The following is a 15,319-nucleotide window of genomic DNA, read 5'->3' on the forward strand; positions in this document are numbered from 1 at the left end:
CCGCTCCCTTTAGCTGTCCTAAGAGGCCCCTCAGAGGACATCCCTTTCCCCTCTGCTAATTTTTAAACCTCTCCCAGGAATTTCCAACCCGCTACCCTGCTATCATCCCATCTGGGGCTCATGGCCCCCGACTTATCTTTCAGATAACCGATGACATGAATCCACGTCAGACATGAAATGAGTCCGCCTCGGCCATCTCAGAAGGCCCCGCGATCACCGGTTAGCTTCTTGGTCTGCTACGATAAAGAAAACCAAAATCAATGCACGAGTTTAATGGCACATGGGCCAAACACCAAGTTGGCTACTCGCCCTGTCGCAAGTGTGCCGGGGTCCTGGAGCCTAAGGCGTCATCCTGAGTCTAAGGCTGCGGCCGTTATTACAATGGGCACCCAGGTTAGCGAGAGACAGAGCTACGTGGCCTTTCTTTACGTGCCGTAAGACACGTAAATGCATCTTCTGTGCCTGTGGAAAAGCCTTAGGCGCCCCCAAACAGACACCATTTCCCACTGTGCTACCTTCAAAACCCCTCCACCGTAACTCCTAACCTGGTACCCCACTCATCCTCCCTCTCCCAGTCACAATCCTCCCCTTACCCATTGGAAAGCCTCAATCTCAGACATCATCTCTGACACAGGGCAGATCCCTTTTGCAACACGCTGAATTTGCTGAAAAAATCCAAAGTACCATACTTGACACAGCCTGGAATTTCAGGGATTTGCAATGCTTCTTAAAAAACAAAACAAAAGAAAACAAAAAAAATTAGAAAAGCACTTTACCATCCCTGACACATAACCCCAAATCATTAACTTAAATACCCACTGTGTTCAATGCTATCTTCTTCACTGCCTCTGGTGATTTAGATGCCAAAAGCACCTGCTGAAAAGAAGCTAAGATAAACTGAAAGATTCCCTTGATTGAAATAAGAGAAGGGCTCTTACATTAGTTAATCCCAGAAAAAGAATGAAGGCCTTCGCCAAATGCTGGCGTTAATATACCCCTGGCTAGGCCCACCTGTCCTCCCTAAGATGCTCTGGAAGAGGAAGGAGGCAAATAACACAAGGGGTAAAAGCTCAAATGAGCTGCAGCTGGTTAGCTCACCTGACTTAAGTTTGAGGTGAGTAAAGCCATTCATATAATTAGTTACACGTGGAATACTAGTTAGTAATCACTAAGGAACAATTATGCAAATTAACAACTAGCTATACCAGCTATATCAATCTGTGCTGCCAAAGCATAAAGTTTTATTTCTTACCCAGTCTCTGCCCTTTCACTTGATACAGTTGCAGAAAAAAAGAAGGCGTTATCATTTCCCTGAAGAAGTTTTTCCTCTATCTAGCACTTTACTCACCTTACACTTAAGCACTTAAGCCAGAGGATGCATGCAGCTACAGCTCCTCTGAGGGCTTTTATACCTTGTGGTATTTGCTCCCTCCCTTTTCCCGGGCATCATGGGAACGAGAGGCGGGCCCGGCCAGGGGTATATTAACCCCAGCCTTTTGCAAGGGGATTTATTCCCCCTGTGGGATTGGTGGGGGTGTGGGCTCTCCTTTCGTTTCAATGAAGGGACTCTGTTAGCCTATTTCAGCTTTTTTTTTTTTTTTTTTTTTTTTTTTTTTTTTTTTTCCCCTTCCCTTCTTCTTCTTCAAGTGGGTGCTTTTAGCCTCTAAAGCAACAGAGGCATTAAAGACACTGGGAAGAAGATAGCATTGAACACAGGGAGTATTTAAGCTGTCAATTTTGGGTTGTGTGCTCAGGGGTAGTAAGGTGCTTTTATAATTTCTTTTTTTGTTCTTGTTTTGTTTTAGGAGCACTGTAACTTCTGGGTTGCCTCGAGTATGAAACTTCAAATTTCTTCAGCCCCTTCATTGTGTCACAAAAGGGCTCTGCCCCACATCAACAATGGCATCTGAAATTGAGGCTTCTGATAGGTAAGTCATGGATTGTGACTGGGAGAGGAAGCATGAGCAGGGTTGTTGAGCCTTCGACAGGGTACTCTACTTTCTTGGAGCAGGGTAAAAGAGCACAGGAGGCTGCTGTTCTGTGAAGTTCTTTATTTCATAGTCTTATACCTTTCTTGAAGGCTGAGTTCAAAGGGGGTTACATGATAAAGCCAAGCAGCAACAGCAGGCACAGCTAGCTGCTTCTTCTATATGCTCTATATATACTATACTCTATTTCTTAGACTCTATACAGTATTTTTTAGACTCTATTTTTTCTTGTAGAAGTGTGGATTATATTTGCTAACTGATGAATAAGATTAATACACAATTCTAGTCTTTCTGTTCTTAACCTATCCTGGTCTAATTCTAACATTCATAAGCCTTACACAAGTGTTATATAGGTATTGCACAGATATGGGTATGCAGTTTCTGTCGGTTCTTATTGTTTATGTGAACACTCCATCTAAAAAATGTGAGCAGTGTAATTCCATCTGTGTTTTGTCTAAAGTAAAGAATTTTGTGAAAAGGTAACGCTGCTGCAGCAAGAACTGTGTTTAAGGTGTCTGCTATAGCTTTTTAATGTTTAAGACACTTAGCATATATTTCTCCTAAAAGCTAAAAAATTTATATTGCTATTTCACTTTGGTGTGGCTTTATGTATCTCAGCTTGTGCAAAGGTTTTAATTCAACCCCTGTGCTTTGGCTTCCCTCTGGGCGTGAGTCCAGAGGAGCTTTCATTCCAACACGGGGTAACCGGTTTAGGAAGCACCAGGAGGGGTTTTGAGGGCTGTACGGTAGGAAAAGGTGTCTATTCTGGCCCCCCTAAGGCTTTTCCTGAAGCGCAGAGGATGCATTTACACGTCTTAAAACACACAAAAGCGATGGACCCGGCCCGCCGCCCTCGTGAGCCCTCCAGAAGTGTTACGGGACTCTGTGACCGAGCTTTTTCCCTTTTCCATTTGAAGGTGCTGTCAGGGCAGCCTTTGGCTACGGCAGAGGAATTGCAGCGAGTCGGGGAGGGAGGAGGAGCGAGGGTCAGCTCAAGTTTCAGCAATGCCGTACCCCCTCGTCTCCTCTTTAACCCAGGTGTACCCTGTGACAGCAGCGTCAGCCTCGGAGCGCGGCCGAAGCGTGCGGCCCCGGGAGCCCGGCCCTCTTAGGAGACGGTGAGTACAGGAATTGTGGGGTTCTGACCCAGGTGGCGCTCAGTTCGTGCTCTGATGTTTGGTTTTCTTTATTGTAGCTGACTAAGAGAGAACAGCCCAGCGACAGCAGGAGCTTCCAGGACGGCGAGACAGCTTGCTTTTTGCCCGAGGCGGATTCGCATCCCCGGATGTCCAAGGGAGATAAGTGGAGGGGATGCAAGCGGGATGTCGGTTTGGGGCTCGCCAGGAGGGAATATGGAGTCAGCTTTGGAGATGGGGATGTCTAAGAAGGGGCCCCTTAGGCCCCATGAAGGCAAAGCCTCACTTTTGGTCACATCAATGCTGATGTGTGCAGGGCAGAGCAGTCCCGGTGCATGTCGTGTCACTTGTCTGTTGTGTATTCTGTCTCTATTCGCATCTCGTGTGTTCTGCCTCAGCCCTTCAGTGTGCTTGTGGTCATTCTCCTCACCGAGACTTTTCTCTCCTTGTCGTGCCCCCTTGTTTGCCATCTGCTGGTGCCTGCATGGGTTTGGTGCAGAGCTGCTCTGCCCTGCTGCATAGCCTGGCCTATAGCTGTAATAGGACTGGGTCCTGGGTTTTGAGATCTCTAATGTAGGGTGTAGTTGGACTTCAAGATGGTCTTCCTAGATTGACACAGGATGGCTGGAGCTGTTAAGTTCTCATGCAGCCCTTTGACTTTTGTCATCACTTTCTTTCAGGTGCAGATGGCATAAATCCGTGGCAGGGTGCCCCACACTGGGTGAGGATGTTCCTGCAGGAAGGTGAGTCGCTGTTTGTGTTTGCAGGGCACGTGTTAATGGTGGCTATGTTACAGCACTGGGTTTTATGTTTCTTTTTAGGAAGTAAAGCCAGATAGCAGCAGTTAAAGTGAAACAAGCAAGGTAAGCGGTGACCGGTGGAAAGAACAAGTTCTTATTCTGTGGGTGTCAAGTTCTGATAGAGCTCCAAGCATCCATTGTCATTTGTGTGTTTTAGGTGGTCCACTTGTATTACACCAGACCTTCTCACTGACAGAGCTGGCTGTCTACCCTTGTGAGGCCTCTGAAAGCATTACGGGTCGCTTTGACCAAGCCTTCACCTTTTCCATTCAAAGGGTCTTTCTGAGCAGCCTTTGTCAACAGCTGGGGAGTTGTGGTGAGTCAGGGAGGGGGGAGGAGCGAGGGTCCGCTCAAGTCTCAGCAATGCCACGTCACCTTGTCTCCTCCTAATCCAGGTATACCCTGCAACAACAGTGTCTGCCTTGGAGCACGGCCAAAGCGTGCAGCTGGAGGACCCTGGCCCTATTAGAAGGTGAGTAGTGGAATTTTTGGGTTTTGGCCGAGGTGCCACTAAGTTCATGCACTGATGTTTGTTTTGTTTTCCTCATTGTAGCCAAGTGAGAGAGAACAGCCCAGTGACGGCAGGAGCTTCCAGGACGGCAAGGCGGCCTTCTTCTGCACCCGAGGCAGATTGACATCCCCGGACCTCTGAGAGCTAAGTCGAGGCTTGTGACCCACAGAGGGGGGTGACAGCGGGGTGTTGAGTTGGGACTCGCCGGGAGGGATTTTTGAGTCAGGTTTGGAGGTGGGGATGTTCAAGAAGGGGCCCCTTAGGCCAGCACAAAGGGAAAATCTCATGTTTGACCACAATGCTGAGGTCTGCAGGGCAGAGCAGTCCTGGTGCACGCCACTTGTCCCTTGTGTCTCTGTCTTTTGAGCATCTTGTCACAGGTGTTTTGCCTTAGCCCTTTGAGATGCTTATCACAAATGCTGGGCGTTATTCTTAGCATCTCTGCTCTTGGTGTTCCTCAGTGTGGTGCTGATACCATTGATCCTTTGACTCTTGAGCTTGGAACTTCATCAGAATTGCGTCTCTTTAGCAATATCGAGTCGGGTGTCTTTTCAGGTCTTGTTCTGAGCTGCATCGACAGCTGTGCACCACAATGATCCATTACAGGGGATGAGGACTTGTAAGAATGCAAAGACAGCTAGAGGATTCTGCCCGTACAATTCTCGGGCATCCATCTTTGCGGTTCTTGGATTAAGTCTTTCTGTTAGCATCCTCTTCTGCCAGGGTTCTTGGAGCCTCGTCGGCTCACCACCGGTCTTGTCTAGGTCATCTCATTCCTCATTGTCTTGGTCTTTGTCATCATCTAGCCCAGAGTTTTCTCTCCTTGTTGTATCCCCTCGTTTGTCATCTCCTGTGTCACGGGTGCCTGCTTGGGTTTGTCCCGGAGCTGCTCTGCCCTGCTGCACAGCCTGGCAAAGAGGTGTAATAGGACAGGGCCCAGGGAGTTAAAATTTGTAATGGAGGGTGTAGTTTGGTCTCTAGATGGTATTCCTGGATTGACACAGGATGGCCGGAGCTGTTAAGTTCTCATGCAGCCCTTTGACTTTTGTCATCGCTTTCTTTCAGAAGCAGATGGATTAAATCTGTGGCAGAGGGCCCCAGACTGGGTGAGGGGGTTCCCATAGGAAGGTCAGTCACCGTTTGTGTCTGCAGGGCAAGTGTTAATGGTGGCTGTGTTACAGCATTGTTCTTCGTTTTTAGGAGGTAAAGCTGGATAGCAGCAGTCAAGGTGAAGTGAGCAGGGTAAGCGGTGACCGGTGGAAAGAAACACTTGTTATTCCTTGGGTGCCAAGTTCTGGTACAGCTCTAAGCATCTATTGTCATTTGTGTGTTTTAGGTGATCCGCTTGTATTATGCCGAAACCCCTTGCCGACCGACTGGACTGGGCTCACTGCCTTCATGAGCCCTCTGGAAGTGTTACAGGACTCTGTGACAAAGCCTTTACCTTTTCCATTCGGAGGTACCATCCGGGTAGCCTTGGGCAACGGCAGAGGTGTTATGGTGAGTTGGGGAGTGAGGGAGGAGTGAGGGTCCGCTCGAGTCTTAGCAATGCTGCACCACCTTGTCTCCTCTTAACCCAGGCATACCTTGCGCCGATGGCATCGGCCTCAGAGCGTGGCCAAAGCGCGCGGCCTGAGGACCCCGGCCTTCCTAGGAGACGGTGAGTGGCGGAATTGTTGGGATTTGGCTGCGGTGCCACTAAGTTCATGCACCCGTGTTTGTTTGGTTTTCTTTATTGTAGCCAGCTAAGAGACAACAGCCCGGCGACGGCAGGAGCTTCCAGGACGGCGAGGCGGCCTTCTTCCGTACCCGAGGCGGATTCGCATCCCCAGATGTCCGAGTGATAAGTCCAGAGCTCTCACCCAGAGAGGGGATGAAAGTCGTGTGCTGGGTTGGGACTTGCTGGGAAGGATTTTTGAGTCAGCTTTGGAGATGGGGATGTCTAGGAAGGGGGCCCTTAGGCCTCATAAAGGGCAAGTCTCAGTTTTGATGACAAGGCTGATGAGTGCAGAGCAGAGGAGTCCTGGTGTATGTCATGTCCCTTGTCTATTGTGCATTCTCTGTCCTTTGGGCATCTCATGTCTTCTGCCTTAGCCCATCGATGTGCTTGTGGTCGTTCTTCACTGAGAGTTTTCTCTCCTCATCATGTCCCCTCGTTTGTCAGCTCCTGTGTCACAGGTGCCTGCTTGGTTTTGGCCCGGAGCCGCTCTGCCCTGCTGCATAGCCTGGCCTATAGGTTTAATAGGACAGGGCCCTGGGACTTGAAATTTGTAATGTAGGGTGTAGTTTGACCGCTAGATGGTATTCCTAGATTGACACAGGATGGCCAGAGCTGGTAAGTCCTCATGCAGCCCTTTGATTTTTGTCATCGCTTTCTTTCAGATGCAGAAGGGTTAAATCCATGGCAGGGCATCCTGTACCAGGTGAGGGGGTTCCTGCAGGAAGGTTAGTCACCTTTGTCTATGTAGAGCAAGTATAAATGGTGGCTATGTTACAGCATTGTTTTTTGTCTTTATTTTTAGGAGGTAAAGCTGGATAGCAGCAGTCAAGGTGAAGTGAGCAAGGTAAGCGGTGACCGGTGGAAAGAAAGAGTTGTTATTCCTCGGGTGCCAAGTTCTGGTGCAGCTCGAAGCATCGACATTGTCATTTGTGTGTTTTAGGTGGTCCCCTTGTATTACACCAAAACCCCTCACCGACTGGCCGATGGACCCGGTTTGCTGTCCTCGTGAGCCCTCTGGAAGTGTTACAGGACTCTGGAATGAAGTCATTACATTTTCCATCTAAGGGACAACAGCCTGGCAATGGCAGGAGCTTCCAGGATGGTGAGGCGGCCTTTTTTTGCAAATCCCAGGTGGATTCACATCCCAGGACGTCTGAGAGATAAGTCGAGGGGATGAAAGCGGGGCATCGAGTCGGGGCTTGTTGGGAGGGATTTTTGTGTCAGCTTTGGAGATGGGGATACACAAGAAGTGGCCCCTTAGCCCACATGAAGGGAAAGTCTCACATTTGATCGCAATGCTGAGGTGCACAGGGCAGAGCGGTCCGAGTGCATGTTGCGTTGTCTATTGCATGTTCTGTGTCTTTTGGGGATCTTGTGTTGCCGGTCTTCTGCCTTAGCCCTTCAATGTGCTTGCGGTCGCGCTTTTTGCTGAGAATTCTGTCCTCGTTGCATCCCCTCATTTGTCATCACCTGTGTCACGGGTGCCTGCATGGGTCTGGCCTGGAGCTGCTCTGCCCTGCTGCATACTCTGGCATATAGGTGTAAGAGGACAAGGCTTGGGGACTTGAAATTTGTCATGTAGGGTGTAGTTTGGCCTCTAGATGATATTCCTGGATTGACACAGGATGGCCGGAGCTGTTAAGTTCTCATGCAGCACTTCGTCATTGCTTTCTTTCAGATGCAGACGGATTAAATCCGTGGCGGAGGACCCCATACCGGCTGAGGGGGTTCCTGCAGGAAGGTGAGTCACTGTTTGTGTTTGCAGGGTGAGTGTAAATGGTGGCTATGTTACAGCATTGTTCCTTGTCTTTGTTCTTAGGAGGTAAAGCTAGATAGCAGCAGTCAAGGTCAAGTGAGTGAGGTAAGAAGTCACTGGTGGAAAGAACCAGTTGTTAGTGCTTGGGTGCCAAGTTCTGGTGCAGCTCTTAACATCCACTGTCATTTGTGTGTTTTAGGTGGTCCACTTGTATTGTGCTGAACCCCCTCACCAACCGGCCGACGGACCTGGCTCGCTGCCCTCGTGAGCCCTCCCCGAGCATCACGGGACTCTGAGACAAAGCCGTTGCCTTTTCCATTTGAAGGTGTTCTCCCTGTTGCCTTTGGCAATGGCTGAGGAGCTGTGGTGAGTCAGGGAGGGAGGGAGGAGCGAGGGTCCACTCAAGTTTCCGCAATGCCACAGCACCTCGTCTCCTCTTAACTCAGGTGTACCCTGCGACGGCGGCGTCGGCCTCAAAGCGCGGCCGAAGCGTGCGGCCTGAGAACCCCTGCCATCTTGGGAGACGGTGAGTACAGGAATTGTAGGGTTTTGGCCCACGTGCCACTAAGTTCAGGACTTGAAGTTTGGGGTTTTTTTTTATCTCAGCCACCCAAGAGACAACAGCCAGATGATGGCAGGAGCTTCCCGGACGGCGAGGCAGCCTTCTTTTGCACCCGAGGAGGATTCGCAGCCCCGGACTTCTGAGAGATAAGTTGAGGGCTAAGACCCACAGAGGGTATGAAAGCCAGGTGTCGGGTCGGGACTTGCCAGGAGGGATTTTTGAGCTGGCTTTGGAGATGGGGATACCCAAGAAGGGGCCCCTTAGCCCCCACATAAAGGGAAGTATCGCTTTTGATCACAATGCAGAGGTGCGCAGGGCAGAGCAATCCCGGTGCGTGTCGTGTCACCTCTCTATTGTTATGTTTTTTGGGCGTCTTGTCTCTTCTGCCTTAGCCCTTCGATGTGCTTGCGGTTTTTCTTTTCACAGAGAGTGTTCTCTCCTTGTCATGTCTCCTCATTTGTCATCTCCTGTGTCACGGGTGCTTGCACGGGTTTGGCCCGGAGCTGCTCTGCCCTGCCGCATAGTCCGGCACGTAGGTGTAATAGAACAAGGCCTGGGGACTTGAAATTTGTAATGTAGGGTGTAGCTGGGCTCTAGATGATACTCCTAGATTCACATGAGATGGCTGGAGCCGTGAAATTCTCATGCAGCCCTTTGACTTTTGTCATCACTTTCTTTCAGATGCAGATGGATTAAATCGGTGGCAGAGAGCCCCATACCGGGTGAGGGGATTCCCGCAGGAAGGTCAGTCACTGTCTGTGCTGGGCAAGTGTAAATGATGGCTATGTTATAGTACCATTCTTGGTCTTTATTTTTAGGAGATAAAGCCGGATAGCAGCAGTCAAGGTCAAGTGAGTGAGGTAAGTGGTGACTGGTGGAAGGTAAAAGTTGTTATTGCTCAGGTGCTGAGTGCCGGTACTCTAGACTTTAAGCAGCCACGGTCATTTGTGTGTTTTAGGCGGTCCACTTGTATTATGCCAAATCCCCTCACTGACCGGCCGACAGAGCCGGCTCGCCACCCTTGTGAGCCCTCCCAAAGTGTCATGGGACTCTGCAATGAAGCCTTTACATTTTCTGTTCCAAGGTGCCTTGCAGGTGACCTTTGGCAACGGCAGAGGAGTTGCGGCGAGTCAGGGAGGGATGCAGGAGGAGCGAGGGTCCCCTCAAGTTCAACTAATTCCACAGCACCTTGTCCCTTCTTAACCCAGGCATATCCCGCAACGATGGCATCAGCCTTGGAGCGTGGCTGAAGCGTGCTGCCAGAGGACCCCGGCCTTCTTAGAAGATGGTGAGTAGCGGAATTGTCAGGCTTTGGCTGACGTGCCACTAAGTTCATGTACTGATGTTTGGTTTTCTTTGTTGTAGCTGACTAGGAGATGGCAGGAACTTCCCGGACAGCGAGGCAGCCTTATTTTGCACCTGAGGCGGATTCACATTCCAGATGTCCGAGAGATAAGTTGAGGGTTATGACCCACAGAGGGGATGAAAGCAGGGTGCTGGGTCGGGCCTCGCCGGGAGGGATTTTTGAGTCAGCTTTGAAGGCAGGAATGTCCAAGAAGGGGCCCCTTAGCCCACATAAAGGCCAAGTCTCACTTTTGATCACAATGCCGAGGCGGGCAGAGCAGTCCCGGTGTGTGTCACCTGTCTATTGTATGTTCTGTGTCTTTTGGGCATCTTGTGTCTTAGGTCTTTTTCCTTAGCCCTTCGAGGGGCCAGCTTATCAGAAATGCTGGGCATCATCCTTAGCATCCTTGACCGGGTGCCGATACCGTGAGACCTTTGACCGACGAGCTCGGATGTGCATCGGAATCGCATCTCCCTTTAGAAGCATTGAGCCAGAGGTCTTGTTCTGAGCTGTATTCACAGCTGTGCACCGCAGTGATCCATTACAGAGGATTAGGACTTTTCAGAATGCAAAGACTGGTAGAGGATTCTGACTGTATGATTCTCAGTCATCCATCTTTGCCGTTCTCAGAATGAGCCCTTCCGTTAGCATCTTCTTCGAGCCTCGTCGGTCTCGCTGAGACCATCTCGCTCCGCATTCTCTCGGTCCTTGCCGTCATTCCTCTTGCCAGAGTTTTCTCTCTTCATCGCATCTCCTTGTTTGTCATTTCCTGTGTCACAGGTGCCTGCATGGGTTTGGCCTGGAGCTGCTCTGCCCTGCCATGTAGTCTGGTGTATGGGTGTAGTAGGGAAAGTCCCAAGGCCTTGAAATTTGTAATGTAGGCTGTAGTTTGGCCTCTAGATGGTATTCCTAGATTAACACAGGATGGCTGGAGCTGTTAAGTTCTCATGCAGGACTCTGACTTTTGTCATCGCTTTCTTTCAGATGCAGACGGATGAAATCTGTGGCAGGGTGCCCCAGACTGGGTGAGGGGGTTCCCGCAAGAAGGTCAGTCACTGTTTGTGTTTGTGGGGCAGGTGTTAATGGTGGCTGTGTTACAGCACTATTCTTTGTCTTTGCTTTCAGGAGCTAAAGCTGGATAGCAGCAGTCAAGGTTGATGGAGTGAGGTAAGCAGTGACAGAATGAGTTGTAATTGCCCAGTTATCAATTTCTGGTGCAGTTCTAAGCATCTATTGTCATTTGTGTGTTTTAGGGGGTCCACTTTTTTTATGCCGAACCTCCTCACCGACCAGCCGACGGACCCGCTTTGCCGCTGTCGTGAGCGCTCTGGAAGTATTATGGGACTCTGCAATGAAGCCTTTACATTTTCTCTTCGGAGGTACCTTCTGCTACATCCATGGCCGAGAAGTTGCGGTGAGTCGGGGAGGGAGGGAGGAGGAGGGAGGGTCCACTCAAGTTTCAGCAATGCCACAACACCTTGTCTCCTCTTAACCCGGGCATACCCTGTGATGATGGTGTTGGCCTTGGAGCGTGGCCGAAGCGTGTGGTCCGAGGACCCCGGCCTCCTTAGGAGACGGTGAGTAGTGGAATTGTCGGGGCTTTGGCTGACGTGCCACTAAGTTCCTGTAGTGGTGTTTGGTTTTCTTTATTGTGGCTGACTAGGAGACAACAGCCTGGTGACGACAGGAGCTTCCCAGAGGGTGAGCCGGCCTTCTGTTGTGCCTGAGGAGGATTCCCATCTCCAGATGTCTGAGAGATAAGTTGAGGGCTACAATCCACTGAGGGAATGAAAGCAAGGTGTTGGGTCAGGGCTTGCCGGGAGGGATTTTTGAGTCAGCTTTGGAGGTGGGGATGTCCAGGAAGTGGCCCCTTAGGCCACATAAAGGGCAAGTCTCACCTTTGATCACAATGCCGAGGTGAGCAGAGCAGTCCTGGTGTGTGTCACTTTTCTATTGTATGTTCTGTGTCTTTTGGGCATCTTCTGTTGCAGGTCTTTTGCCTTAGCCCTTTGAGAATCTTATTGGAAACGCTGGGTGTTATTCTTAGCATCTCCGCTCTTGGTGCTCCTCCACCCGGTGCCGATACCATCAATCCTTTGACTCGAGAGCTTGGAGGCGCATCAGAATCACATCTCTCTTTAGAAGCGTCGAGTCGGATGTCTTTCATGGTCTTGTTCTGAGCTGTGTTCACAGCTGTATGCTGCAACGATCCATTAGAGTGGATTAGGACTTGTCGGAATGTGAAGAGTGGTAGAGGGTTCTGACTGTATGATTCTTGGGCATCCGTCTTTGCGGTTCTCAGAATAAGTCCTTCTTCTGCCAGGGTTCTTCGAGCCTCGTCGGCTCACCGTCGGTCTTGCCTAAGTCATCTCATTCCTTGTTCTCTTGGTCCTTGCGATCGTTCTTCTCGCTGAGGGTTTTCTCTCTTCATCCCATCCCCTCCTTTGTCCTTTCCTGTGTCACAGGTGTCTGCGTGAATTTGGCCTGGAGCTGCTCTGCCCTGCTGCATGGTCTGGCACATGGGTGTAATAGGACAAGGCCTGGGCACTTGTAATTTGTGATGTAGGCTGTAGTTTGGCCTCTAGATGGTATTCCTAGATTGACACAAGATGGCTGGAGCTGTTAAGTTCTCATGCAGCCCTTTGACTTTTGTCGTCGCTTTCTTTCAGATGCGGAGGGATTAAATCCGTGGCAGAGCGCCCTGGACCAGGTGAGGGGGTTCCCACAGGAAGGTCAGCCACCATTTGTGTTTGTGGGGCAAGTGTAAATGGTGGCTGTGTTACAGCATTGTTCTTTGTCTTGATTTTTAGGCGATCAAGCCGGATCTCAGCCATCAAGGTCAAGTGAGTGAGGTAGGCAGTGACTGGTGGACTGAACTAGTTTTTCTTCTCAGTTATCAATTTCGGGTGCAGCTCTAAGCATCTGTTGTTTTTTGTGCATTTTAGGAGGTCCACCTGCAAGATGTCCTGGTCTGGGATGCTGGCAGCCAGGTGGGTGCAAGCTTAAGGTATAGGTGCAGTGTACTTTAATTGGAGGGGGGAGGTTGTGATTTCAAAGTCTTTCAGGACGTTTTTTTGCTTTGTTTCTTTGCAGGTGCTGCTGCTGCTGCCTTGGACATGCCAAGAAATAGAGACAATGAGGTGAGTTGGCCTTTAAGTGGGGCAAGTAATAGGTGAGCGGTATGTGGCGGTGCGCTAAGCATGTACCTTTTTGCTTTGCAGCTATTTTCTGGGCCGCCTCTGGAATCGGATGAAGATTTGAGGTGAGCTGGGGTATTGGTGTGGAGGACGCCCCGGGATTAATATTCTCGAGGGCCACAGTGATGTTTTCTGTTTTGTTGTCTTAGGTACCGTGAGCAGCTGCAGAGCCAAAGTTTGGAAGCGGCCAGTAGGTGATGAGCCTCGGCCCTTAGGAGGGAGGGAGGCCTTGTGCAAGGGGTCACTTTTGGGACATCTCATTGCGGTCTGAATTTTTTTTCTGAATTTTTACAGCCACCAAAACAGACCCTGGGGACTGTATCAACATCCATGGCGCCTGTGTGTTCATTTCCATCGAGGATGGATTTTGTCGGCTCGTCTTCCAAAAGCTAAGTGTTGGGACCGGTGGTGGGGACAAGGGAAAACCCTTTGGAATTGCAGGAGGCCATTTGAAGTTAGCTTAGAGGAGAGGGCCGTAGCGGGATAGGCCCCTTGGAAGTAAAGAGAGAGGGTTTCTCCTCAGCATCGCCCGACCTTTTGCCGGGCAGGACGGTTCCGACCCGTCTCTGTGTTCTCACGAGCTTCACGTCATCGGCCTTCTCTGAGTCTCGATGTCATCGCGGATCTTTTTTGCCTGAGGAGCTCGCCTTTGGGTCCGGAGCGATCGCCCCGGTCCCCTAGCGGTTGTTGCCTTCTTCTCTAGGCCTCCTGAGCTGCTTGAGCATCCTCTTAACAGCTTTGGTACTAACTTCTTGTAAGTACTTATGTTTCACCATCATGTGCTATTGCCATAGAGCTTTCTTTCCTTTGGCATCATCAGCCTCTGGCTCATCTTGCAGTAGGAATCTTGGGTCCATCAGGTGAAACTGCTGGGCAGTTTCAACTTGTGTCTCTGTTCTGTAGGTTGTGTCTATGTTATGTAGTGTCCATTGTCCTCTGTGTCACAGGGCTTTGTTGCACGTCAGGGATTTTTTTGCGTCGTTCTGGGCTGTATTGGCCGTACTCTTACTTGCCTACTTTCCCGGATGGGGCTTATTCTGGCATCTTTACTTCTTGAGACCGGAGAAAGTACACAAGATGTTCTCATCCATCTTCCTTCTCAGTTTTGGTACCAGCTTCTTTTCACACGCCATTCCCTTGGACTTCTATAGGGAGGGTATCGGACCCTCCCTCCGTGACTGCAGTATTTCAGTAGGTTCCATTGCCTCTAAGTGTATTGCACTCGAGAATTCATCTTCTGGAGACTCATCTTGAGCCCTCGCGTCATCTTTCCTTAATTTGGGGTGCCGCCTGTCTGTGCGCCGCTTAGGGTCGGAGCTGCCCTGCCCTGGCACGTAGAGTCACAGTTAGGCAGAACAGCCATAAAACTTAAGGGTTCATCTATTTTCTATGGGGTTTTGGGCAGAAAATTTATGGGTCTGGTGTGGGCATAACTCCTAGCCACGGGCCACTCTCTGACCGCCTCACGTTGTCTCGCAGGTCCCGAGGCGGCTTTGGATCTCCATGGTCACTGACGCTACGGATTTTCCCGGAATCTACGGCTCAATGTTGAGGAGCGGCAGCCGGGGGAGATGTACCAAAGTATCTCCATCAGTGGAGTGTTTTGATGAATGGCTGCAGTTGGGGTGTAAGCTGAAGAGTGTGTGACTGTCTGTATCTGTGTGTGTGAGGTTGTGTCTGCCTGTGAGAGTGTGTGTGGAATGGTTCTAACTGTGTGTGGATGGTTTTTGTCTTTGAGGTTTTTCAACACATTTTTTAAATTTAGAATAAAAAAACCCCAGCTGGGTTTTCCTCGGTCCTGGCCGGTCTGCGAGGCGATGTTCATCGCCAAGGTTTGGGTGCGGACTGTGCCGGGGTTTTGTCAGGCAGGACAATTTGGAGGCTCCCGGGAACCCTGTTCCCGAGGGGCCTGGGTGGGGAGAGTGGTTGAGATGATGGTGGGGTTGTGTGGAAGCTCAAAGAGGTGTGTGTGGTGGATGACTGTTATGTTCTCCCTGTGGTGCTGTTGTTTTGGGTTTCCTCTAACAATAAAACAAAATGTAGCAAGTTTTCCAGAAATAGAATAATTGTTATATTGTATTGGTATGTATTTGGCTTGTGTTGCTCCGTATTGGTCTGTATTTGTGTTTGCTGCTGCATTTCCCTATATTGCTCTGTATGCAAATTGGACTTTTACCAGTGTGTATATGGATTGTATTTGTACTTTATTTGTATACATTGTTGTTTCTGTATACAAAAATCCATTCAATCAAGTTGAATAAACCCTAAAACCCTAATAAAGATGGGGGGGGGGGGGGGGGGGGG

The 15,319-nt window shown here is 50.0% G+C and overlaps 1 protein-coding gene across 13 annotated transcripts; it reads left to right on the forward strand.

Annotated features, from left to right (window-relative positions):
• Window positions 1–1,846: 1,846 nt before the first annotated feature.
• Window positions 1,847–15,297, forward strand: LOC121660875. Of its 13 annotated transcripts, none has more exons than XM_042020466.1 (21): window positions 2,992–3,106; window positions 3,184–3,804; window positions 7,834–8,016; window positions 8,111–8,437; window positions 8,518–8,623; window positions 9,155–9,217; window positions 9,292–9,333; window positions 9,682–9,761; window positions 9,839–9,929; window positions 10,803–10,865; window positions 10,944–10,985; window positions 11,072–11,232; window positions 11,316–11,395; window positions 11,482–11,519; window positions 12,488–12,528; window positions 12,629–12,670; window positions 12,764–12,808; window positions 12,884–12,958; window positions 13,040–13,080; window positions 13,165–13,209; window positions 13,310–15,297. In XM_042020466.1, exons 12-21 carry the CDS (start codon window positions 11,170–11,172, stop codon window positions 13,500–13,502), a joined length of 663 nt encoding a protein of 220 aa, XP_041876400.1. In that variant the 5' UTR covers window positions 2,992–3,106; window positions 3,184–3,804; window positions 7,834–8,016; window positions 8,111–8,437; window positions 8,518–8,623; window positions 9,155–9,217; window positions 9,292–9,333; window positions 9,682–9,761; window positions 9,839–9,929; window positions 10,803–10,865; window positions 10,944–10,985; window positions 11,072–11,169; the 3' UTR covers window positions 13,503–15,297. The 13 variants fall into 13 exon arrangements, with proteins under 13 accessions (XP_041876407.1, XP_041876400.1, XP_041876397.1 ...); XM_042020463.1 differs by having other exon boundaries at window positions 9,155–9,195; XM_042020468.1 differs by lacking the exons at window positions 8,111–8,437; window positions 8,518–8,623; window positions 9,155–9,217 and having other exon boundaries at window positions 7,834–7,977.
• Window positions 15,298–15,319: the final 22 nt, after the last annotated feature.

Source organism: Corvus kubaryi, unplaced genomic scaffold, assembly GCF_017639235.1.
Source record: "Corvus kubaryi isolate FWS band 111438036 unplaced genomic scaffold, C.kubaryi_AGA036_p1.0 36978, whole genome shotgun sequence".
NCBI classification, from domain to species: domain Eukaryota; kingdom Metazoa; phylum Chordata; class Aves; order Passeriformes; family Corvidae; genus Corvus; species Corvus kubaryi.